Source organism: Eupeodes corollae, chromosome 1 (genome assembly GCF_945859685.1).
Source record: "Eupeodes corollae chromosome 1, idEupCoro1.1, whole genome shotgun sequence".
Classification (NCBI taxonomy): Eukaryota; Metazoa; Arthropoda; class Insecta; order Diptera; family Syrphidae; genus Eupeodes; species Eupeodes corollae.
The window spans coordinates 130,010,599-130,037,165 of record NC_079147.1 but is presented as its reverse complement, the minus strand read 5'-3'; the positions used below and the strand labels follow the sequence as shown (position 1 = coordinate 130,037,165).

The following is a 26,567-nucleotide window of genomic DNA, read 5'->3' as shown; positions in this document are numbered from 1 at the left end:
TTAATTTCTTTGTAGTGGTGATGGTATTGGCTCCAATCGTTTAGCAGTTTATTTTTCATTGTATTTCTTATAGAGTTACTCAGGTTTCGTTTAGTAAAAGTTAAAGTTGTAAACGGGTGCACCGCATATAAGTTCATCGTTTTTGTTGGGTTTGGCGATAGCTTTCAACATAGATAGATATACTATCAGAGCAGATAATGGTTTTTCCCTTAAGCTTTATTGCTGTTGTAATAGCTTGAAGAATACCAAATGCTTAGGCTATAAAAACTGATGTAAAATCTGGTAGAATTGCAATGTTCAGAATACAGCCGTCCTCTTGTGTTACTCCAAACGAGGTGTTTTTTTGAGTCTTTGAACCGTCTGTAAAAAAGAATTTCCATCCTTCATTTAGAAGGGTTGATTGAATATATAAGAACAGTGTTTGGTATACGGAGTGATTGGTGTTGTTTTTCCTATATTGCGATAGTGTCATGTCAATCGATTTGGGCTTTATATTCCAAGGAGGGAATGAAGGTTTGAAATTATATCCTCGTTTTGTTGGAAGTTGAAGTTGATTAGCTTAAATTAGAGCTAGTTAATGGTCGATAGAATTCGTTTTACCGATTTTTGATTTATTGCCTGCGAGATGTCGACATCAATAAGTGAATTTTTGGAGAAGACTAGTTTTGAGGTTAATTTCAATGTCATCTCATCAATCCGATGTTCTATAGTGGGAAGTCCAGCTTCGGCGAGTAAATTTTCTATTGGTGTTGTTGGGAAGGCGTTAAGGCATCTTCTTACTGCTTGATAGTATGGTGGTTTAATAATGTTAAGCGTTGATTTGACTTCGAATCCGCACCCACAGGACAGCGCAGTAGAGGAAGACCGCGGATCAGGTGGCGCGCACAAGTGGAAGGTGACCTCACCCAACTTGGAGCGCGAAACTGGAGACATCTAGCTAGGGACCAAGTTAGATGGAGAAGTTTGTTGTGTGAGGCCCTAGTTCACACAGGACTGTAGCGCCACCTTAAGTAAGTAAGTAAGCGTTGATTTAGGGCATTTACCGTAATTATATGTTCCAAAGTCAATTTTGCTTAATATTTACATTTGTGTTATGTGTGAAAGAGTATTTATATGAACATTACTTTTACTATTACTTAAATATTTAATGATATTGGCTCTCGCAGCTAGGTTATTTCCTAATTCTAAACAGTGCTCTTTCCAATAATATTTGTTAAGTTAAGTTAAGTTTTCGGCAAATATGGAGTAGTTTACATTTTGATAATTCTAATTTGCGCCGGATTCTAAACACCATGTGAGGATATGGTTAACCGCATTAAGAAAGATGTTTTTGCAAATATTTAAGTCAGAGATTTTGCTGAGAATATAAACGTTCAGCATAAAGACAGTGGTTTAATAGGTTATGCTTTTCGAGTATATTGCTTATGTCGTCGAATGCTATAGTGAGCAGCATTACCGATAGGTGTGCTCCCTGTGGTATAATGTTTTCTAATGGGTATGTTTTGGAAAAGCAGTTATTAATTCTTGAAGAGAATTTTCTGTTGGATAAGAATGAATCGACGTAATTGAAATTTTTTAAACCAATATCCCACTTTTTTAGTTTATTAAAAATAACATGTTTCCCGATTCGATCAAAAGCTCTCTCGAAGTCTAATGAAAGTACGGATACATTGTTTATTGAAGAGATGGCTTTTGAGATTTTTTGGATTCAGCGAACCAAAATAGGCGTTTGCCACATTTTTTTTTTTTCAAAATTTTTGATAGACATGAAATCAGTGCTATTGGACGATAGCTTTCCTTATTTGGTTTTGGGATAGGGAGCAATATGGCTGTTTTCCAGTTTTGAGGTATCGTTGAGGTATCAAGAATGTTATTTTTGATCATTGGGTAGGAAATTCTATTCCTACCTAGTGTTTTTCCCTTAGATTTGCTAAGACAAGATTCGAATTCAACAAATGACATATGTTTTTCGATTTCACGGGAGAATTGGTTACTGGTGTTTCGAACGTAATTGATGATTTCATTTTTTTTGTATGTGAAATTTAATGGAAAAAATGAAAAAAATGATCAAGTATGCTTTTGAACCCAACATTTTTTCTTTGCGAAGTTTTGTTAGTTCTGAATTCCACCAAGGTACAATTGTGTTTAATTTGGGATTGTAGCTAGCACCTTATTGGGGGATAGATGTGTTTGCAGCTACGCGAATGGATTTTTGGAGGATGGCTGCTTCTTTGTTGTTGTTTTTACTACGTGGTTTGTCCGATAGATAGATTTGAATTGTATCTTTGAAATGGGACCATTCCGATAGATCGGTTTTGAATTTCAAGTTTGGGGGTATTTTTTCACTGATCTTCCAATAGTAATGGCACTGATAATAGGAAAGTGGTCACTATTATGCAGATCAGGTAAAGTTTTCCAAGATATTGCGGGGAAAAGTTCAGAAGAACAGCAAGTTACATCTACAAGTATATGGGAGAAGGTGCTATGAGTTGAAAGGTGGGTAGGTGACCCATCGTTTAGAATTGAATTTAGTACAAAATCTTCAATTATTCGACCTTTTTTGTTGGTTATGACGTCTCCACCAAATATAATAGGAGAGTCACATTGGGAAATTATATTGTCTAGGTCGTTCTTTTCGATGTTTTGATGTGGATGGATGTATATACCTATGTATGTAATTTTGGTTTGGAGTTGAAGTTCAAAGCAAATGGTAAGTAAATTCGAGTTGATAGGTCGGATTTTATGTGGAATATTTTTTTTAATGAGTAGACCTATTCATTGTTTACAGAAGGTGTTACTGTCCATGTTTATAAAATGTCCATTATAATTTGTTGGTACGATTGGTAATGAACCGAAAGGTAAATGTGCTTCTTGTAGTGATACAAGACATGGATTGTGTTCTTTTAATAAAACATTTAACTCGTCGAGGTTATTAAAGAAACCTTTCATATTCCATTGTAGAATATTGAGTCATATTTTTGGATTGGCAGTGTTTATGTGGGTTATTTGTATTGTCTTTATATCTGTTATTCGATTGTAAATGAGGGTTTTGTGATGATTGATGGTTAAGTTGATCGGGTGAAGTCCGCGGTGCTCTCCGATCGTCGCACGCGCCAGTCATTCTGTTATCGGGTAAACAGGCGCGCTCGTCGATTAGTGTTTGTTTGGGAGTTTTGCTGGCGGTAGAGAAGGAAGAGTATTTGATATTTGACTTTGATTTGAGATTAAAGTTGAATTAGTTTGGGAAGATGAGATTTGGTTTTGAGTGACATTATTATTGCAAGGAGTTTGGTTTTCATTTGAGATTGGACTTGAACTAGTTTGTGCAAAGATTTGTTTCGGGGAGTTTGTTTGTTCGGTTTGTTTAGTTGTTCTTGTTCAGGGGTTTGAGCTTTTTATGGCGTTGGGTTGACGAGCTTTGTAAGAATAGGTATTAGCATTGGATTGAGTTGATGATGGGTTAAGTTGATTATACGAGCGCTTGGCTTCAGCCATGGTGCACTTTTGTCTTGTTTTTATTGTGAGTATTTCTTTATTTTGTCTGTATTTTGGACAGTGTACAGGGGTCCTCATTGTGTGGTGGCAAATTGCATGTTACGGAAGAAGCTTCTCTAACACAACGTTTCTTCGTGTGGCAGTTTTTACACCTCATAGGATTCGGAATGTATTCGTTGACTTTGGCCTTGTACCAACGTATTTCAACTGTGGTAGGGGGTTGATAAAAGTCAATGTAAACAACATAAGACCGGTAGGAGTGCGTTTATTGCTTTCAATTTCTTTGGTGAATTTATAAACTTCGGTTACGTTTTGTGTGTGCATTTCAGCTACAATTTCTGATTCAGGAGTATTTTTGAGCCAGGGAGCATACACTACGCCTTTCAAGAGTTGAGAAGATTATGGTATTTAACCTGCACTGGGCACATGTTTGCAATGTTTGTCAATTTCAAAAACTTTAAAGCAACTTTATTATTTTTTACTAGGATAAGGATACTACCATCACGGAGTTGTGTTATATTTTCGTATTCATTACTTACTGCGTCGGTAGCTTTTTTAATACGAACACGCTGATGGATGAGATGGGAGTATCATCGCACTTGTGTGATATAACCACAAATTTGGGATTTGATTTTAGTTGGAAGAGATGGGAAATCATCAAAAATTATGGTTTTTTGTTTTTTTGCTGGTGGGTTCGATAGTGGGGTATCAGGTGATATCCCTTCATATCGATTTCCTCTAGATTTAGACCCCATAATGGGGAAGTCTAAAGGAAGAAACCAAGAACGTGCAAAAAGTGTGGTTTTGTTTTCAAACGAGAACAACTAGAAAAAAAATCACCATAGGCAAGTTAGCACAAATGAGTGAAAGGAAAAGATAGAACACTTGTAATGGAATTTCTAAGTCACTGTCAAAATTGCGAGCTTATGTTTCCTCATCAAGAGCGAGACGGAGACTGGACAAATTATAATTTGTTGTTTGCGAGTTATTTTAATAGCGGAAGTTTTGGTGGGTAACAATAGATGGAGAATTGGTAGAAAAGGCTTTAGAAAAAGTAGCAGGTTGTGATGTGATTTTTAATTTTGGTCTTTACGAGAAAAAAGTTTTTCGTGTGATGTATGGTCCCGTATGGATAAAAGGTGAATGGAGGAGGAACAATTAGCCAGCAGGATAAAAGTCTAACGCACACATGACATTTGCAACGTCGCGTAAGGGGACTTAGTCTTTATGCTGAATTAAAACAAGAATGCAGTTCCTACGGATCATTTTAATTCGACATAAAAGTAACTCGGAAATACAAAATTTAATTATTTACCTAAAAGAAATACATTTTGTAATAAGAAAAAATGTTATCGACTTAATAACTTTACAGCTTTAAATCTCTAATATAAAGCTTTCATACATTAAAAATTAATCATAACGAAGTAAAAAAAAATTATTTCGTATATTTCTTACTTGAAATGTGTCCACAATCCATGAGGTACGTAATACTGCAAAGCACTATGACCTAAGTGAGCAAAAATAGCCTGAACGTGCTTTAAAATCCCGACATGATAGTTTTTATTTGGATTTCCAAAACAAATTTCATCTGTGTATAATGGGGGCTCACCATCCCCGCTAAAATCTTCAGATTCGTTAATTGCAGCGCCTTCGGCATTTAAAATACCAAGTCGGATTGAGGGTATCATATACAATTGTTGCAAGACTGAGTTCATATAACAAGTTGCTCCAGCATTTTTGAGACCACAAAACCCTTTAGGTTGTCTCGCTGCAATTGGAGGCAGATAGTCCCATTCCTTAAGAGGTTCTATTTCTAAGACAAAAAAATTGTATATTAATAGTTTTCCAAAAAGAGTATAGTATATTTACCGTTACAAACGTAGTTTATCAGTGTTTTCGTGAGTAATTTCATGTTAGATACACAATTTTGACAAAGAGCAACAAGAAGCTCACAGGCGGCAGCTACTGTATGTGGACTTTTGCATACAGGAGGAGGAGCCTGATAATTGAACAATTTTCCTGTTTGCCTAAAATGCAGATATTGTTTCGATGCGGGAAATAAAAAATCGTCTGCTAGTTCTTCCAATAAACCGCTAAGTTGGGTTTTTGTTTTTATTTCTATAAAAAACATTAGTTCTTTGGTGAGGCATAAATGTCCCTCTAAAAGATCTTCGTGTACTTCGGCGTTGCCACTTAATAATACATTGTTTTTAACTCTCTTAAGCCAACTTATTTCATGCGTCAGTAAACCTTCAATTACATTATGTGGCCAATTCCAAGTACACCCGTAGCTTAATGTTCTACACAAGAGTTGAAAAAGATCAGCACATGTACTCGAGTATTGAGGAATTAAACTGTGTAATAAAGAAATTAAATGATTGATCATAAATTCAAATGGACGGCTGGTGCCAGAATAGTAGGTACAACTAAAAAATAGTTGCTCTGCTGCAATTTGACGAACTACTTTAGATGGATTTTTTAAAATCAGCGATGTTATAAAGTCAGACCAATTCTCGTCCTGAATTAACACATCAATTGCACGGGGGTTTAATACAAGACAAGCTATGAGAGCTTCAAGTGATTCCTTGCAAAGCGCAAAATCGTGGGCAGCTGGCATAGCAATGTCGTTACTAAAGTTGTCTTTAAATCCATAGAGTTCAAACTTTCCACATGATGATGACCAAGCAAGTTGAATTATTGCTTTGATTGTAACGATATCTGGACATGACCATTGTAACGCAGAAGAAAAAAGTTTTCTACATTCCTGGCCATCGGCACTGGCTGTCAACATTTCAGCAGAAACATTTTCAGCTAATTTGTTTGCAATAAATCGCAGTGTATTTTCAGAACTATTAGGAATAGTTGTCAGAATTTGTTTTAGTATATCTATTTGCGACCTCGTACGGATGTTTATGTTTGACGACACGGGTTCATCTCCTACTCGACTTAAAACACAGCACATAATGTATAAAAATAACTTAACAAGTCTAAGAATGCTTTGAAATGCTGCACGTTTTGTTTGCATATCCACATTGGGTAAAAAATTGTTCTTTGTTAGTAGTTCTAGTAAATAATGTGCAACTCCAGACCTTAACCATGCCGATTGAATGACTAATGACTCTTCACTAAATGGATCAATAGCTGGTATTAGTATGGCATTAAGAACTTCAAGATTATATAAAACGTTTGCAGGTGTTGTATATACAAACATTTTGGAAGGTGTTACTTCTTCTGAATTGGTTTTGTATTCTTGTTCATTAAAAACAGGCTTATCGCAACTGCTATAATTTTCAGCAGCAGTGCTCAAATCCTTATTGTTAATATGACACATCTTTTTAAGTTCATTCACAGTTTCTCTATTAGCTGGAAGTAGGTTAAGTAGCATTACTGCACTGTCTCTCAAATTGTTATATGGCATGTCTATTCCCAATTGATGCAGTTTAAGAAAAAAGTTCTTATAATATGGCTTTTCTGAAATAATAAAACCTGGCAATGTGTGCTCCGATTCTACTCTTTTTATATCCGTACTTGGACGTGGTGGTGAACCAGTACTTGAATCACTGGAACTATCTGGACTGCTTGCTAATAACGTTCCAACTGGTGTCAGCTTGGCGGTTAAAACCATTTTATCTCTGATAGTATAGCTTGATAAAGGATTTATTTCATCTAACATTTCAATTAGTTCTCCGTTATTATAGAAAAATTCTATTTTTATATTAGAAGTCGATGTGCCTTTTAAACGTTTTAATATACTCTTTTTGAACGAAGCCACAGTTTCATTGCTATGAGTTATTATTTCAATATCATCCAATGATCTTCCAGGATTTTGGAACCTTATATATAAACTCATATGTTTTCCTCTTGTCGCACGACATAACGGCAACTGATGACGGTCACCAGTAAATGACCGATCACATTCTCTTACATATTCTTGCAATACTTTTAAAACCCTGCACATTTTTTCGGCCTCATTACGCAAAAATATTGTTTCTTTGTCGTTAGAATTAGTATACTCAACATTGCTACTTAAAAATATTATATTGTCGTAAAGAGCTCTAAGTTTATCACAACATTCTTCAATGAACTTTTCATGAAACGCTTGAACATTTGTCACAAGCGAAGGCCCCAATGCTGTGGAAACTTCTTTTAATAATTCAATTCCCTTATTAGCTATACTCAATTCAGCTGTAGTTATTACAAGCCATAGATACTCTTTTCCAATCAAATCATTATTTTCAAGTATATAACCTCGGTGCACTGCCTTAAGTCTTTCTTCCTTGGAGTTAACTGCTTTAAAAAACCGTTCAAAACATTTAATTCCACTCTCAGTGAGTAAAGACGGATTAAGCTGGAGTATATTGTTTTCGAAAAAGTCTTTGTTGACTCCTGGATCCAAATCAGGTTCTTCTCCCATGAGTTTGCTGAACCAACGAAAACACTCCTCACGGTCACTTGGAAAAACTGATTTCACAGTTAAACAATTCCATATTTGTTTTGCTTGATCTGCACATAGCCATAGTTGGCCATCTTTTAACAAATATTTTAAAAAGTCCAATCTTTCTTGAATTTGCAGTTCATGAGAAAATCGTCCATCGCTGAAATATGTGGTAGCATCTGTTTCTGAATTTTCCGTACTTAAAGCTCGGATTTGATCCATATACGAAATAAGGCTGTTAGTTACGAGAATAACCAAAGAATATTCATTTTGTAAGCGTTCAATGACTTGCTGCCTGTTTAAAACTTTATTGGAATTTTGAACATGGTGATTGTGATTTGATTCATATAAACAGCAAATTTCTCGAATTAAACGCAAAGCAGGAAGAACCCAATTACCATTGCTTTTAAGTTCATCTACACATTTATCAAGCCAAACTGTTTTTTGAGCATCACGTTCTTGAGAACAACTGTAGTCCAATATTTTAACATGAGCAATCAAAGCTTGATCTAGCACTTCAGGCGGTATTTCCACATTATGAGCCAAAGTCCAAAAGAGGTCTAACACCTTTTGTGCCATAACACCATTCTTATCATCTTCAGCTAGGCGCCTTATTAACTCCAGAAGCTGTTCTCTTTGTCTCTTGTTTGCAGTGGTCATACTTGTCTAAAACGAGGTAATTATTTTTGGAAAAAGATTTTACATACATGTTTTAAAGTAGAAATGAAAAATGTATTTATTTTTGTTTACCGAAAACACGGATTTGTTTAATCAATAAGTTAAAAAAATAGTAATAGGAAGCAAGCTGAAAAACGAAGAGGATACAAAAACGCATATCTACTTCAGTTTTTGCTTAACCAGCAAAATTCTAAAAATATACAAATTAATAGGCAAAGAAAGGAAAAAATCGTATGTTAACCCTAATGGCAAAAGTCTTAAAATTGACGCAAGATAAGTAGAAATTATATTGTGCATACCCTCCCCCCTGGAAAAATTACTCGCACACATTAATGGTTGATTGTTGTAAGTCCCTGGACTTTAGTTCCAAATGGACTGTTGTGCCACCTCATTTATTTATTTCAACTGAATACTCACAAACATTTTTGAAAATACTTCTTACATTTTTTGCACAAAAGTTGATGTTAACTACTCCTACAAGATTTGAAGAGAAAAATCGCAAAACAAAAATATCCAACAATAATCGTTGTGTTTGAGCGTTTTCAAATGCTGGACTGGCTGATTTAAAATCAACACTTTTAGTGTTGGTAGTGAAAATCAATTTCTGATCTCAAATTTTAAGTTAAATGGAAAGATTTTCAATCTACATGCCTTAGCAGTGTTTCAAAAGCTTTATTCAAAAAAATAATGGTTCGTACAGAAAAAAAACATAAACAAAATTAAAAAAAAAAACACGACAACAACAGCTTGAAGACGAACAATTTAAAGGTAAATAAAACATAAAATAGGATATGCGGTAGACACTCAACAGTTTAAAAAGTTTTTAGAAAAACAAGCAATGAATGAATTAAACTTAAGACAAAATAGCAACTTCACGAACAACGGAAAGTTATAGGATAATAGTTTTTTAAAACTCAAGTAAGCTTTAAAAAAATAATATTTGACCCTGATGGGGGATGAAAAGGTTTTTGAAGTTTCATCATAGTCGGAAAGGATGCATTGTGATGCGTAGAGCTTTTGAAAAAATCTTGGAAAAAAAAATTCATAAATTTTTTTACAGTTTTAACCCATAAGCTTGGAATACCAACATGATAATGCACCTATTCGTTCTGTCCGAAAAATGCACGCTTGAACAGAGGAACAAAATGTGTACTTCGTGCAATGGCGGCCGTTCGCATCTACTCTCAAACATTATTAAATATACTTTGAGATGATTGGTACCCACTTGTAATTAAGTTGGTCGTCAGTTAAGTGATATAGAATCCTTAATTTCTGCAAAAAAATCCCGCTGAGCGAGGTTTCGTTGAATTATGTAGGTATGTATAATTCATGCTAGAGTTTTCTATATGATTAGAAGTAACCACTACCAACCTCAACGAAAACTTTTTTCATGCCAATAAAAAAACAATTCTAATTCGTGTACCCTTTTAGTTGGCTCAAATATTTGTTTTATCAACTCTGGCGTCTACAGTTCCAGTGTTTACTACTTAGTAAACCCAACTTCCCCTTATAGGGCTTCTACGCCGATATATAAGGAGATACACTGAAATGGCCAGGTCAGCTAAATTACCCATTTGATTATCAAATGAAAAGTGACTTTTATTTTAATATTTTAAGACTATTTATCAAAAATCAATCCTTTTACCCTAGGAACTTAAATCTATACAATAAACCAATGCAAATGTAAATATAAATGTCAAACGGCAGAATACTACGCACATTGCATAAAGAAAAACGTAAACAAAATTTGGTTGGTATTTACTTACTGTACCATCAAAATAATTGTTTATGTTTATGCCCTTTGTTGGTGATAAAATGTATCTGGCAAAATGTATGAAACGCATAGAGGATGATAAACTCGAACGAATGCACTTGACTAGTAGAAATTTGATATTTCAATTGGCATGGAAAATATCATGGTGAATAAAGTATGATAATAAATAAATAAATGAATGAGACTTCCTATTGAAAGTAATGCCAATGAGCAGTAAAATACCAAAACCAGGCAGTAGGTATGTAGGTAGATAGAAATGGCGATCTCAAGGCAACCTAGCCTGAGATCCAATTAGCGCTGTAGTGCGCCGTTTTGATACCAAAAACTCGTTTGACCTGTGATAGAAAGGGAAAGATTTATAGAGAAGCTTTATAGCGATTATGTTAGAGCCATTTTGTCGCATTGAGAAAAAAAAATAGGTCTCTAATCTTTGTCTCAGATAGCTTATCAAGTTCGTGAAAGAATGCTTTTCCAAAGTATTTCATTCTAGTGTTTGCCAAAGCAGGACATTTGCAGAGGAAATGGATTATCGTTTCACTACAACTACGGCAAAAGGTGTTGTAGGAGATACCCAACTTCTCCGCATGAACTCCTATAGCCAATGTCCGGTACAAACCGCAACAATCCTGGCTATGTCTTGCCTTGGCCTGCATAGAAGATCGTTTGTACGGGTTTTATTATAGGTGGGCCATATCTTCCTAGATATAATGCAGTTGGGTAAATTGCTCCACCTTCGGTTTGATTCAGTTTGGTAGATAGAAAAGATTTTACCCTTCATAGCACCAAGAGGAATGTTAACCATTCCACAATTGAGCTATGAAAGGCCAATCGTTGCCTGGCTGGCTCGTCATCCCGTTCATTTCCCACGATACCACTATGGCCCGGAACCCAGATCAGGGTGACACCGAGGTTAATATTCGGGCTCGCAAGCTCATCGCAACATTGCTGGACCAATTTAGATGAGGATGTGGCCGAGTTAATGGCTTTGACAGCTGCCTGACTGTCTGTAAAGGTAGCCGCATTTCGGTTTTGGTTTGGGCTTTGTTTAAGTATCTTACATGCCTCCCTTATTGCCAGCAGTTCAGCCTGAAAAACGCTAGCAAAGTCAGGAAGCCTAAGGGATTTAGCTATATTTCGGGACTCAGAAAAGACCGCAGAACCAACTCCGCACTCCATCTTTGAGCCGTCAGTAAAGATGGTCGAAACCTATCGACACGATTTCATCCTCCCAATCTTCTCTGGATGGGAAAATAACCTTAAAACTCTTACTAAGGCTCAAAGTAGGAGTGCAGTAGTCAAAATAACGTTTAAGGCGTCAGTTTTTTTTTGTATATTCATTTTTATTAATTCAATCTTAAACCTATCTTAAAGCTAGACAAAAATTCATAAAACTAGCCTAATTATCCATAACTTACAACTAACTTAATGGTCCCATACGGACACTCTAAGTTAAACCATAATACTTAATAGTTAATACTAATGCCTTTCATCAATTTTATCTTCAATTAAATTTTATTCATTTTTGTATTCATTAGAAAATTTAAAAAACTTATATCAGTATCCTTTTTATATTTACTTAGAAACTACTTACAATTAGGTCCTTAAATAAAACTTAAAGCTAACTTAAACTACCTATTCTACCTATAAACTACTTAAAACTAGAACAACCACAGCAGCAAATCTAACTATCTAACATTTTTGTTTTTCATATTTTGTTGTCTTTTGTTTATTTTTTTATTTCATGTTTTTTAATGTTTTTTTTATTTTGTTTGTATTTTTTTTCTGTTTTGTATTTTTTTCTATTTCTTTTTGTGCCACCATGCCTATTCTACTTAAAACTAAACCCTAAAACTATAAAATAAGTATGTAAGTAAGCTAGCCAAGGCTTAACACCAAATCCCGACTACCCACTATCAAGTGCGGATTGAAGCCACCAAAACTGGTTCTCCTGCTTCCCCTATCAGTTCGGTTCCGTTCGGACACAGCCCTACTGAACCGAAGGAGCTCTGCTCTGCCTTGTGCCATGACGTCCCGATTGTACAGGACCCGCCTATCCACGGTTCGTCGTCTGACGTGGTTAATTAATGGAACTGCCAATATATCCGGTATCAGACCGCATTTGTCTAAAAAGAGGAATGCCTCTGGTGGAATGAAGCCGCTCAAGCGTGCACTTTCAAAATACTCGTCGTTCGGATAGAATGCCCCGAAAATTAAATTGTTGGTCGAAGACATAGCTCTTGCAATGTGACCTCGAACAAGTTTTATCACGAAATTGTCAATTCTGTTGATTCGAGCCCCGTTGTATAGGACCTCGTTGGAATAGTAATGCACATAAGAAGATTCGGCTGTTCTATATAAGTCGGTACAGCGTCGTAAACACTGCCGCTCGAACACCCGAAACTTCTCCATCTGGGAAGGGGCAACGTTGAACCACACAGGACAATCATAAACTATCGTTGGCCGTATGGAGGCCATGTAGCAAATTACCTTCACTCTGCGGTCAAGTCGACTGCTAAAAAACAGCCGTTTCATCAGAGCGAAGGCTCCTCTGGCCCTGGTCAGAGCAATATCGCTGAATCTTGTCGAAATCACGCTGCAAGAGAATTCTAATAACCTCAACCTTTCGGGCCGTTCTGTACGCAATTAGATCATCGGCGTACGCAATTGCCTTTGTAAGACTACCTATCAGATCGCTGGTGTAAATGCTGAAGAGAATCGGCGAATCCACCGCTCCCTGTTGAAGACCATTTTTAATTGAGAATTTGGTGGTAGAAGTTACATTATCATAAAGTATATAAAACAATGGCTTGCTTATGCCAAGCCTGCTCAGTTTTAGGTAAAGACCCTCTAACCATCCGGTGTCAAAGGCCTTTTTCCAAATCAACCAGAACAGCACCTGTGCATTGTTGTGTCATGACCCGCTTTCAACCCGAACTGTTTATCCGAAATTATTTTGTTGTCCGCAGCTCACTTAGTCAGAGCCCTATTTGCCAAGGAATCGCCATTGAACCGCATGAAACCGCAGTTCTCAGATCGCCATTGTGTCATATCGTTTCGAAGGTAAAAGTGATTGAGTAGCGCTCTGTCGTCAATAGTCGCGTTTCTGTAAGCGTCCATTTGGTCCCGTTTTTTGTACTTTGTCCGTTCCATCGTTCGTTTTATTTTTCCGTCCATCTGTTGTAAATGTTGGTCAATTTCTGTATTTGTCAGGTTTCTGTTGTTTGGTGGGACTATGCCACTCGAACGAAGTTCTCTCGCTAGGGCATTGGTGACACGAGGCCAACGCATCTTACTGTAATTGTAAGAATGCGTTGCAACGTATTCCTCCAACTCCACGCGTTCGTTCGGAATCTGCATTAGCCAGTCCGCAGTGATCACTGTCGTACTCGATTGTCTGTAAGCAGTTCTGAGGGTGATTACCCACTTTGTCTGTTACTGTCAGTCTGGTGTCGTACAGCAAAAGATCCGTTGGGCAAGTACGCATGGCCCCTGTGGGCCTACCGTCTGCGACGTTCAGCCTGTCTTTATCTTAGTCCGGTCTTACACAGCTCATATATTGAATGCGTATTTTAAAGTCTCATTGGGTGATGGGCACATTATTACACGAAGGCTTTTCGGATGTTCAAGTATGTGCATTGCTTTGACAGATATCTTTTATTTCTACTTTTGTTGCTCGAATATTAGTGTTCGTCAGTAATAACAAGACAAATATGTAAAAATGGAAACAGAGAACGATTTAAACCAAAGACACTTCATATATGGAGGGTTTTTGATTTAAACAATAAATTCTGTGGCAAACATCGTTGAGTGTTTAGATACCGATAGTATGATGAAATATTATCAGATATTGCAAATGTGTGTGTAGATTCATACAAAAACTACGTTGCAAAATGAAAAGAAATTGGATAAAGTCCTGGAGGAAAGACATGCATAGGGATCATATAATTTTTTTAGTTAGTGAACTAAAGTTTAACGAAAAGGAATCCTTAATTTATATACGGATGGATGAATCAACTTTTAACTTGAACAAAACAGGACACGCAGATGGGCGACTCTATTTCACCAGCTGACAAATTAGTAGCCACGTTAAGGTTCTTAGCCACTGGTGAAACGTAAAACAGCTTGGCAAAAAACTAGGTTATCACAACTTTTATTTCTCAAGCTATCCCAGATGTTTCTGATACAATTTAGAAACTTTTGAAAGGCTCGTATTTGAAGGTACGAATTTTGTATTTTTTTTATTGTGTCTTAAAAAAATGAATCTCAATATTAACAAAGAGTAACATAAAACTTACAACTATGCATTAAATAAAACTTAAATGTAGTCTTATGAAACATTTTAGGCGATGTATTTGCCTAGTCCTATCATGGACTGCTCCAGAAGATCTGGAGTAAAAGAACTCCTTGCCGCGTTTGGGTTTCCAGATGGTGGCCTTATCAACACGACCATGGGATGGTGATATTGTTTCAACACCCGGCTATACACCTTTTTTTTAATTACCAAATCTTAATCGATACTTTCGTGGAGTAGTTTTTCTATGGCCCAAGAAGTTTTTCGTTTGATGGATTCATTTTGTATCCTCCTTTCCATACCAAGAACTTGTTTTCCTAAACAGATATATGAATACTTCTTTTACATTTTGTTTCGTATAAGTTCAGCTACTGAAATCATTTTTCCCGCACCTGATTGTTTGTATTATTTAATATTAGTTCTTATGTTTTTTTTATAAATATTGATTTTTTTCAATTTCCAGATTCAATGGGAAAGAATAGGCGAAGAATTTGAAATACGTTGGTAGTCTCCAAATTATCTGGGGTCACATAGCATTCCGAAGTATAAGGAAAGATGGCTCATATTATCATTATTATAAATGCACGAACAGCATAATTTTGCTAGCTTCGACAGACGCAAAGTGCAGGTTGGTTTACATGGATAAAGGAAGCAATGAAGTAATCAATAGTAATGGACGGACTAACGAAGCTGGGGTGTTGCTGCAAAATTCTTTCCCATTATTGATGATGGAGATAATAAGTTTCCACCAAATACAATTATTTATTTATTTATTTATTTATTTATTTAAATCTATCAAGTACATCAAAACTTTCTTAGATTGATAAAATAATACATATATATACATAGATAACAAATTAAGTTCAATAACAGCTAAAATATAAAACTTATAATGAATTTAATATTGTGGCTTTACAAAACTCTCTATTAATGTTAAAGTCGATTAAATGAAAATTTTGATTAAAATAAAAACTAGAATTGGTTATGGGGTTATTCTGGCCATAGTTGGTGTAATGTCTAGGGATGCTGAAGAATTCATTTTCTCTAGGTCTAAGGCAGCGTTGAGGTGCATAAAAACCAAAAGAAGAAAGCAGAGTTGAACAGTCAATATGACCAGATATGACATCATGAGCAAACATAGTTAAATAGTACGATCTCCTTTTATCGAGGGGCTTTAAACCAATAAGTTGACATCTCGTTTCATACGAAGGCATTTGCGGATATGAGTAAAGTTTGCGGAGAGCAAATTTAGTGAACTTTTTTTGAACCCTTTCAATGCGAAAAATAGTTGTGTTGTGGTAGGGGCACCAAACAACAGAGCAATATTCAAGAACAGAACGAACTAGTGCAACGTACAATGATTTAAACGTATACGGATCTGTAAAATCCTTTGAGTTTCTCATAATAAAGCCAAGCATTGCGTTAGCTCTAGAAATTATGTAATCAATATGAGAATTAAATTTAAGCTCAGGGTCAAAAATAACCCCCAGATCTTTTTGCAAATATAACCTTTTAAGACTTGTATTGGAAATGGTGTAATCAAATATTATTGGAGTTTTTATTCGATGAAAAGTCATAACTGAACATTTATTAGTATTCAAATGTAAGCGATGCTTGCTACACCACTCGGTTACACTTTCAATATCACGTTGAAGTTGAATACAATCTTGCAAGTCTCTAACTTCCATAAAAATCTTAAAATCGTCTGCAAATAATAGCTTTTCAGCTTTTAAGATAACAGAAGGTAAGTCATTTATAAAAATTAAAAATAGGAGTGGGCCAAGATGGCTTCCTTGGGGCACTCCTGAATAATTATTTATAGTTTTAGATGAAATACTACCTACTTTTACGGATTGAGTGCGATTTATAAGATAGCTTCTTATCCATTTTAAAAAATTTGAATGGAAACCCATGCCTTGTAATTTACATATAAGAACGTTATGTTGGAGGTGGAAACTTGCTTCGATATGTGATTGTTGGGGATGACGCTATTCCTCTTCAAAAACATATTATGACACACATCCATTTAAAACACAACGGTCTTAATATTTTTGTAATCAAGGAAAAGTTATTGGTAAAATAAACAAATATAAGTAACAAACTTGTATGTACTCATTTTTATTTTTGCGGTGAAATTGCTAAAATCATCCAAAATAGATGGAACTGACTCTTCATTTTCGTTTTAAATAAAACGAAATATAGATTCATAATTTTTGTATGTATATATTTTTGAATTAAAATGGACTCAAAATACGAACTTACCTGTTCGATATTTGGAACAGATTTTCTGGTCTTGGAATATTTGTTCAGGAAAACCAGTTGTTCTCGGCACCAGAGATTGGGTATGCACATGTCGTCCGGTTTCGCTTCGCTTTTCTGGATCTATCAATTTCACTAAACTCTTTAAAACATTGAGATCGAAGCGTATGAACTTTTGTTTGATCTTTGATACAATGGTTTCAAAACGCTGATAACACTTTTATTTGCACTCGGATGGCAAGGGTTGAATAAAATCCGATACAATTCGTAATTAAAAATTTATTAATTAATTCATTTTCACTTGTCATATTGAACTATTTACTCTTTAAACCAAATACGAAATAAATCCAATGCGAAAAAATACGAAGAAAAGGAAAGACAAACGTCAAAAACATGCTAGGAATAGCTTATACGTGCATGCCGAGGCAGATTCATTTCAGTTTCGTTTTGTATGTCTTCCTTTCTCTTTCGCACTTCATTCGAGCAAGGATAAACATGTGAGTAACGTATATTGATCCGAACCAAGAAAAGTGATGAGTCCATTAATCAAGAGAATATTAATAAACTAAAAAACTTTCATGGTAAGGCAAATAAACACCTCACTTCCGTTGACATACTCAAACAACAATCAAAATTACTTAGCATAAATAAGTTAATTTAATTTGTCATAGTAAAGAGTTGAGTTATGAACTCAAACGAACAATCTACTAAAATATATAACTTACCCTATGTAATAATGGACTTGGGAATAGATTAAAAAAAAAAGCACTGCGTAAAGGCGACCAAAACAACCTCGCCTCAAAGCAATTCTTTTTTTAAATAAAATAAAAGGTTGTATGTTTGCAGGGTTACTTTATTGAATAGACTGCGACAATTAATTTTGTTTCGATTTTTTATCCTAAATTTTAGTAGCTCATCAAAATTAATTTTTCTTAAATAAATACGTGTTTTATTTAAGTATAATAACCACATTTCAAATTTGCGTTTAATATCAAAAATTAGCTGACTTTAACTTTTAAAATTAAATAATTTAGATATGAAAGTAATTCAGTTCAACTTAAATTCATTTATAAAATGTTGTTGAAGACGTTCAAGACTGAAGTGTTGATGTCCATTCGTTCTTTATGGCCCAGCCATCTAAGTTGTTGGACTTTAATTCTTTTAACCAGGTCAGTATCGCTGTACAGCCCGTACAGTTCATCGTTATATCTTCACCTTTGCTCTCCATCTACAACCGAAAAATTATTCTAGAAGCATCCTTAGACGCTCTCCATTTTTTTTTTGATAGGCCTCAGCGCTATTAATAAGAAGCGGGATGAGGCGTGTCTTTTAGATGGTGATTGTAGATGCTCGAGATAGGACTTTACTAATTATTTGCTTTCTAAATCCAAAGAAGCAATGATTTCCAAGAGTAATTCTTCGTTTGTTTTCAGCGCTTGTGTCGTTGTCTGAATTTATAGCTATATTCGCTTCCGTCACAATGCTCGAAAACGCTTGGAGGATTGTGGTTCTAGTGTTGAGTTGAGTTTTTATCGTCTTGTCTTAAAATTTTCAAATGCATCCCTGTTGGATTTCAGTTTACTTCGTCGAGGTCGGGTAGGCGGTATTGCTGATCTGCGTCGCATGGGGTGAGAGGTTCTAAATTACAGTGGAATTGGATTCGTCATCGCCTTTATATAATTTGGAGAGCTTGGGTTGCAGTTCTACTACGTGTTCTCGTGATCGTCTTTACAGACTTTGGTTTGTGGCTGGTACCCCAGGCTGAATCTCCCGATTGTGCCACTAAAGATGTATCTCCTCTTCCTAGCTTGGTGTTTAGATCTCCTAAAACAATTTTAATGTCATATCCAAGGGCACTGCTCCTATGTCTTGTCTAAGAGCTCGAATTTAGCCTTGATGGGGATTGTCGTGATGCGCTCGCTCACACTGTTGAAATTCAGGTCTTTTTGCCTGCGTCTAGTTCCAACAACAAATCCACACCCAAACAGACTCTGACTTCGTTCTCGCTCCTTTACCCGGTCCATCCCTTTCCTTCTTGTATGGCAGTAATATCTGCCTTTAGGGTTTCCACTGCACGTGGCCATGTTAAGAGACTTAACATTCCACTTACAAAACCGAACTTCGTTGTCATTATTTCGTTTGCTTGGTTCGTCATCAGTCAATCCCTCAGTATCCTAGGCTTGTTGGTGCTTCGCAACTAGTATATTTATACGTCGTCAGGAAGTTAACCAGATGGTACAACCCTTAACGTGGAGGACCAGATCCTTACCATAACTTATAGTTCGGGGAGCCGGATAAACCGGTCCTTATAGGTATTGAAGTTCACTGCGGGAGGTGAAAGTAGAAGAAAAAGGACCAATCCTTGCAGTGTTCGGTTTTTCCTCTTTTTGTGTCCTTATTCTCAACTAAAGTTTTCTTTCTGTCTAGCTGGACAAACTGGTTTAAGAGTACCAGTTATTGGCTCATTTGGCAAGTTGAATGTTCCCTGCGTCTGTTCGAGATGTTTGCTTCATTCCCGACAGGTGGTCAATCATTTCCTGAACACTCTATATCAAGAAGGGCACTAACGCAGTTCGTTCGTCTACGTTCCAGTTCTGTCTTGTTTTCTTTAAACAGAAATGTCTCTTCCGCAGTAACAGTAAGCCAATCTTTTCAGAGCACGCTCTTTCAAGAAAGAAACGAGCGGCATGTAGTTGTTTGCGTTGTATATCTATTATTTCGTCTCCTTATCGTAATCTAGCAGATGGGTATCGTAATCCAACCTAAAAGTGGACTATAAACTCGATAGGTTGAATATAACAACGGAACAACTGTCGCTGACATCGTCAACCACAATTGCCTCGTTGCTAACTCCATCCTCCATGTCGAAGTTAAAGAAGTAAAAAAAGAACAGGTTGACATTTGTGTCAGTTCCCTTTTTGGTGTTCATTGTTTGTAGAACTCGTTTTTCAATAACAGACCTGAAAATAAAGAAAATAAAATAAAAGAAAAAAAAAATAAAAGAAAAGAAAAATGTATATTAAGACGAGTTTCAAAACATAAAAGTGGTTTGTCACTTGCATCTTCTGATCCCGGCGGGGACTATGCCAATGCTGGTAGCCGTGAACATTCTCGCAGTCTTGTTATATACATTATTATCCCCTGTCCTATTGTTTTGTCCGAATCCCAACTGATCAGCCGAGTGTCAACAGTGAAATCGTTACAAAGCCTAGAGCCAGACGTAAGCCTCCTCCTCCCAACTTCACATTGGGAGCAGTCCTACCACAAGCTAATAAGCCAATTTTATTTGTATCACAAAACCTCTACAAACCCGAAGAAAAATAGGTGACTAACAAGAAAGAGATGCTTGCAAATATTTGGGCACTCACTTCATTTCACTTAAAATGTTCCTTAAGGGATCAAAAAAGGTTAAAATTAGCACAGATCACCAGCCACTTCTTAAAAACACATTTACCCGGTTAATAATTACATCATAAGAGGAAATAAATTTGGAGCTTATTCAAGAATTGCCCCTTACATTTTAATATTTATAAAATAAGATAAACACAAAAAGAGGTTCAAAATATCAACAATGAGTATTGATTATGATCAGAAAAAACTTGATAATTGAAACCTACAATAGGTCTTTTTATGACTACTACATAAAATATGCACAAGAATAATTAAAAGGAAGTCTATAGATGACGTCTGACATTAGACAAGAATAATTAACAAAAACTTTTGCATAAACGACATAAGTTGACCTTAAACAACAAGACACAAAATCTGCCTGGATAATTTGTTTACTTTTTGTTATAAAATAAAAGAGGAATACTACAATCGTTACACAGAATCTGGAAACGGAAAACAAAAAAAAACTGGATAACAAGTTGGCCAAAAAACAGTAAAAGCTATTTCTGTAGCATGTTCTTGGATTGAATCGGACTCAGGGATTTTAAATGTAAAGCATATTGATGGGTTGAAAATTAATTTGAGTAAACATTCATGTATTTATAGATTAAGTAAGAATAATCTAAATAATGGAAGATAGACTAAGTATCAAATTAATAATAAATTAATCGATACCGGTGCAGATGTTAATTGTGTCCCTCTGAGAACATAATTTTTGTGTTACCGATTACAATGGAAATGAAATAAAAGTTTTTGGTTCTGTAAAATTAATTTGATCCAATTTCTAAGATGGAACAATTTGCTATTCTTGTCGTTGTTACATTTAATTTAATAACAAGACTAGATAGAAATACTCTCGTGCGGCTGTTGAATTCGTTATTCAAAAAAAAGATGTAAATGTAAAGCAAATTGTTACGGTACTTGATTTGGCTAGCGGGTTTAGACATATGGAACTAGACAAAAATAGTTCGGATCTCACAACATTCATGACTTCGTTTGATAGATATAAATTCCATCGGTTACTTTTTGATTTAAATTGTGCTCCTGAAATTTTTTAGTGCAAAATGGTACAGATATTTAGTGACATTCACGGAGTTGTTGTGTATTTTAATGATATTGGAATTGATTGGAAAATTGAGTCAGAACATGATAGTATATTAAAAATTTTCATCGCGGCGTGCGAACGATATAAAGTTTAATTCAGAAAAAAACCAGTATAGGAAGACATAAGTAAAATGTATGGGTCATATTTTATAAAACGGAAAAATTAAACCTCACGAAACGTATTGTGATGCAATTTTAAATATGAAAAAGCCAGAAAACAAATATGATGTTATGCGACTGTTAGGACTCTTTAAGTGTTTAGGGAAATTCATTCCGAACTTATCCCAGAAAACTGCTGCATTACGTTTCTGGACACATAATAATGTCAAGTTTTGTTTTACATGGGATCATGAAACTGAAAGCAAAAATCTTTTGAAAATTATTGCATCTAATCCTATTGTCAGTTTATGACCAAAGCAAGCATATTATCGTCCAAACGGCCATCTAAGGATGGACTGGGGTGCGTTTATATTAAAATATCCTTTAATGGAATTAATTTATAAACCTTGAAAGCAAATGTAAGTAGCTGAATGCCTTTCAATAGCGCTATTACGGGATGATTCCATAATCAATGATTTATCAAAATCAATATAGCAGAACTTGCAATATTATTTATCTGTTTTCGAACCAGATAAACAATATAGTTGAATACGTGCTTATGTTGTGAATGGCTGGCCAACCTGTCAGCAGCTTTATAATTTCTCTCAAAAATTTCACAAATTTTAAGATGAGCTACATACATTGTGAAAATTGACTCTTATTAAAGGACCATGGACTGGTCCATCTTAATAAAAAGGAAAAATATGTAAAATGGTTCATGAGGTACAATTGGGTATTGAAAAAACTCTTTCATCATCAAGGATGAAGTATTTTTAGCCAGAAATGTCGGAGCAAAAAAAGGAATAGTTTCATCTTGTGATATTTGTGAAAAGTGTAGGATAAACAATCAGAGAGAACCATTAGTACAAGAAATATCACCAGAATACCCATTTCATATAGTCGCTATGGATTTATTCCAGTCGTGATTTTATTTCATTAATTGATTCATATTCCAATTTTATCTTTGAGGAACAACTTTAGACATCAAAGCATATTATTGAAGTAATTTTAGGTATATTCAATATCATCAATTCAATTTTGAAATGTGACAACAGTTCATTCAATTCATACGAATTTTAATCATTTGCAAAAGAATGCAGCATAATCTTGAAATTTTCAAGACCTTGGTACGCTAAAAGTAATGGGCTTGCAGAAAAGAGTGTAGCTATCTCTAAGAATATTGTAAAATGGTGTATCGAAACGGGAGACGTTGATCAATTCCGATAACGAATTTTATAGTACAATTCGATTCCTGTTGCAAGTATGCAATATTTACCATACGAGTTATTCCTTGGTAGAAATGCAAAAACAAAACTACCAATTTCAAATCCTATACTGTGCCGAAACAATTTAAGTGAGTAGATTGTTCAAAACAGAATTGAAAAGCAAAAACAAAAACACTACTTTGATAGATGTGCAAAATCCCTGTCTGTTTTAAATATTGGCGATCGTATAATTAAAAAAAAAATTAAAAAGAGTGCAACTTGGCACTGTAGTTATTATATAAATAATAGTTCCTATATTGTAAGTGACTGTGTCGAGTTCATTTATTAAATTAATGGCAAAGGATGCGCCAGATATTTTTGGATCCTTTGTCTTTACTCTTCCACCAAGACACACTATATTATCATCGTTTTCTACCTTGTCCATAGATAAATTTGTTGACGAGAAAACTACAATACTTGGCACTTCGACGTGGAAAACTTATGGACATTGAAAGCACGCTTTGTCCTTTTTTACTAAAACACAAAAAGTTACATGTTGAGCAAAAAAATATATTCAAGAAACTCTACATCGTTTTTATATGAGTGACTACAACCTTTTATCGACGCCGATGGACACAAATCGTATTTTTTTTACAAAATCTTAAGAACAACAGGATTGAAGACGTTTGCAGTCTTATGTACGCTGGCATATGTTGTCAGTTTTATCAGCAAAGAGCTGACTATCTTGCTGAAACATACATACTCCAACTATATTCTACGACAATAACAATGTGATTGATCTATCGCTGTTAAATGCTTATCGAGCGAGATCAATCCACATAAATATCAAACACTACGTTGTAATGCGCGAAGTTACTGAACGGATCATCAAAGTGCAAAACATCAAGACAGATCAAATGCAGGCAGACCAAAGGTTCTTTGTCTTGCTTTTCAAATTTCATCGAAACAAGTAGTGTTTTTGTACTAATTTTAATCTTCCTAAAATATCAGCTTTTCAGTTAATCTGAACCGGGTTCGTGAATTCATTGGCTTTCCTTGCTAATATAATTTTATTTTATTTCAAGTGCAAGTGATTACGAAATTTAACACTGTAACGTCTATCTTGCTAATATGAGGAGATCCAGTTTATGAAATAGTCGTTAAAACCTTGCTGCGATAGTTTTAAAAGTAATGTCTTATGACACAATTTGTCAAAGGCCTTGCTGAAATCAGTAAAGAATCGACTTGTTCACGTTTTTCAAAAACATGTTAACAAAAGCACGTAAAGTTAACTAGATTAGTAATAGCTGAACGCTTTTTAACAAAACCATGCTGGTTATCACAGATAATTGAACTACAGTGAAAAGAAAGGCCTCTACATATTGATTGACTCAAAAGGTCGGTAGTTCATTATTTCGTTTCTAGAACCTTTTTTGTCTACTGGTATTATGAAGGAGTTTTGTTTTTAAAGTTTTTAACGTGAGAATCAAACCATGGTGGAATGTTCAAATTATTTCCGGCCTTTTTAAATGGAATCGTTTTGTAGAAACAGTCATATGTTACACATATGGTCAGTATTTAAGTTACAAAATAAGTGATTCCAATCGGTCGCACATAATAAATTAAGAAGATTTTCAAAATTATAACTACTAAAGTTGAACTCTAGTTTGTTGTTATTAGATAGCACATGAGGTGAAGCCATGTTTAAATTAAGTGATATTTCTAATGCAGGATGATGGCGATCTTCTTCCAAAATTTTGACAGCAGAAGAAATCAAAGCGGCTTCAAAGCATATGGTTTCGGAGAAAAATATCTGATCGAGTGTTTTTCCAAAACAGTTCTTCACACCGTTGAGTTGACTTAAGCCACATGAAGACATACCATCTGTTAATTATCGTCATCAATTTGAATTCATCAAATCAATTTGATTGGGTTAATTAAAATCACCAACAACCAGTACTTCGGCATAAGGTTTCAAAAGGATATAATTACTTTCAATACAGTTGTTTAGTAATAAAAAATAAATGTTCTGTTGCCATTTTAATTTTCAAGTATAGTATTTCGATGTCTGTTGATTGAAAGTCACCAATCAAGTAACCATTGAAAGTATTGTTGATAGCGATAAGAATTCCGCCACCAACGGCGTTTGAAAAACCATGTTGGTCTTTGTTCAAAGTCCATTTACGTTTTGGGAGTAGATTAATACCCTTTTAGCTGCTTTGACGGTGGTTCAGCGTTGTCCGATACTGGCGAAAAGGGTTTGGTCGACTTATTCATAAATTCATGTACTATTACTCCTTTAGGCCAAAATGATGGTAAATTTAAAACATGGAAAATTGAGACAGTACACGTATTTTAAAGGACGAATACTAAGTATGGTTACGATGTAAAATTTTATCAACATTTAACATAAATGGATGATGATAGCTCCAACCTGCATCATGCACCGAAAATGTATGAAAGGTCTATACACCACTAGACCGAAATCCAAAAATCATTTAATCGCATCCTACATAACAATTAGATTACTTTTATTTGTATTCATTCTTTCCTTTCATATTCTTTCTTTATCCTTCCTTTTCAAATTAATTAATATAACAAAATAAATTAAGCGGCACAAAAGTTCGTAGAGAACTAGGGCCTAGTGACTTACAACTCTCAATCACTCCAGTATTTTTTCAGGAATGGGCGACCTACAGTTTTAAGCCGAATCCGAACGGCTAATTTGAGAAAGCACTTTTTATGACAAGAATTACTTCTGAAGGATTTGTCAATTTCTCGCAAGAGGCAGTACCGTGAAAAAAAACTTTGCATGGTACATGCAGGGATTGATCCCAAGACCTCTGCCATGAAAGACCTACGAATGAATCATCACGTCACGGGTAATACAGGGATAAATTAATTAATTAATACATTTTTCATTTAAATTTAAATTCTCTTTACGTTGTGTAAATAAAAAAACAAATATCTTTACATATACTTACTTTTTAAACAATAATCTTTTTTCTCCGGCAGATTTGTATTGTAAAGTGTTGTTCCATTGCATATAATTTAATGAAGATCATGATTTGGCCAGATAATTCTTCCAGTGGTTCAATAAATTTTTCAATTCATGCCGCAATACGAATTCTATCAAAGTGAAGGATTTAAAATATGTTTCATAAATGCGCGCAGTCTTAATAAATCTAAATTAGATTTTCTTCGATATGTAATGAATTATTCTACTGTTTATATTATTTGTTTAGCTAAGTCATTGTTTCAGGTAGATATTCTGAATGATTGTTAAAATATAAATGGTTACAAGATATTTCGTAATGATCGTATCACTAAAACGATAAGATATGGTATTGCTGGTAAAGGTATTAAGAAATTAGAATTAGGAAGGATTGACTATCTTATTTTGGAACTTTCAGAAGGAGCATCGAAATGTATTGTGTCCTGCGCCTATAATCCAAAAAAGATAGTCTCCCAAGCCATTTGTTCTATTTAAGAGCATATTATTTTATTTGGAGGTTTTAATACTGACTTTTGAAACAAAACAGTAGGTCGGAAAAATTGTTAGACTTTCTCTGTTTCTCTTAGCACTGTGAGAGTGTGTAATAAAAAATGCTCCTGGTTTATTACAGAAGTAATACGAGAAATTAAATCCCGAGTATTTTTTTATTTTTAAGAAGGTGCTTAGAAGAGAAATAATTATGTAGTTTGACATATTTGTTCTATCTTCTTTTTTATAAAGAGAGATCTCCTCTGCACATTTAAATTGTTGAGGAAAACAACCTTGTTCAACACTAAAGTTAAATATATAACTTAACACAACTGTGACATATAAAGTAATTT

General features: G+C 34.9%; 1 protein-coding gene across 4 annotated transcripts in view; it reads right to left on the bottom strand.

Annotated features, from left to right (window-relative positions):
• Nucleotides 1-26,567, bottom strand: part of LOC129938712 (probable ubiquitin carboxyl-terminal hydrolase FAF) — a 76,772-nt gene that overhangs the window by 25,790 nt on the left and 24,415 nt on the right. For 3 of the 4 annotated variants that reach the window (XM_056046412.1, XM_056046411.1, XM_056046413.1), the window contains exons 6-7: nucleotides 5,365-8,596; nucleotides 4,951-5,308 (exon numbers count right to left, since the gene is read on the bottom strand). In XM_056046412.1, coding sequence (XP_055902387.1) covers nucleotides 4,951-5,308; nucleotides 5,365-8,596 — 3,590 coding nt within the window. The remainder of the gene's footprint in view (nucleotides 1-4,950; nucleotides 5,309-5,364; nucleotides 8,597-26,567) is intronic. The other variant, XM_056046414.1, reaches the window with a different exon arrangement.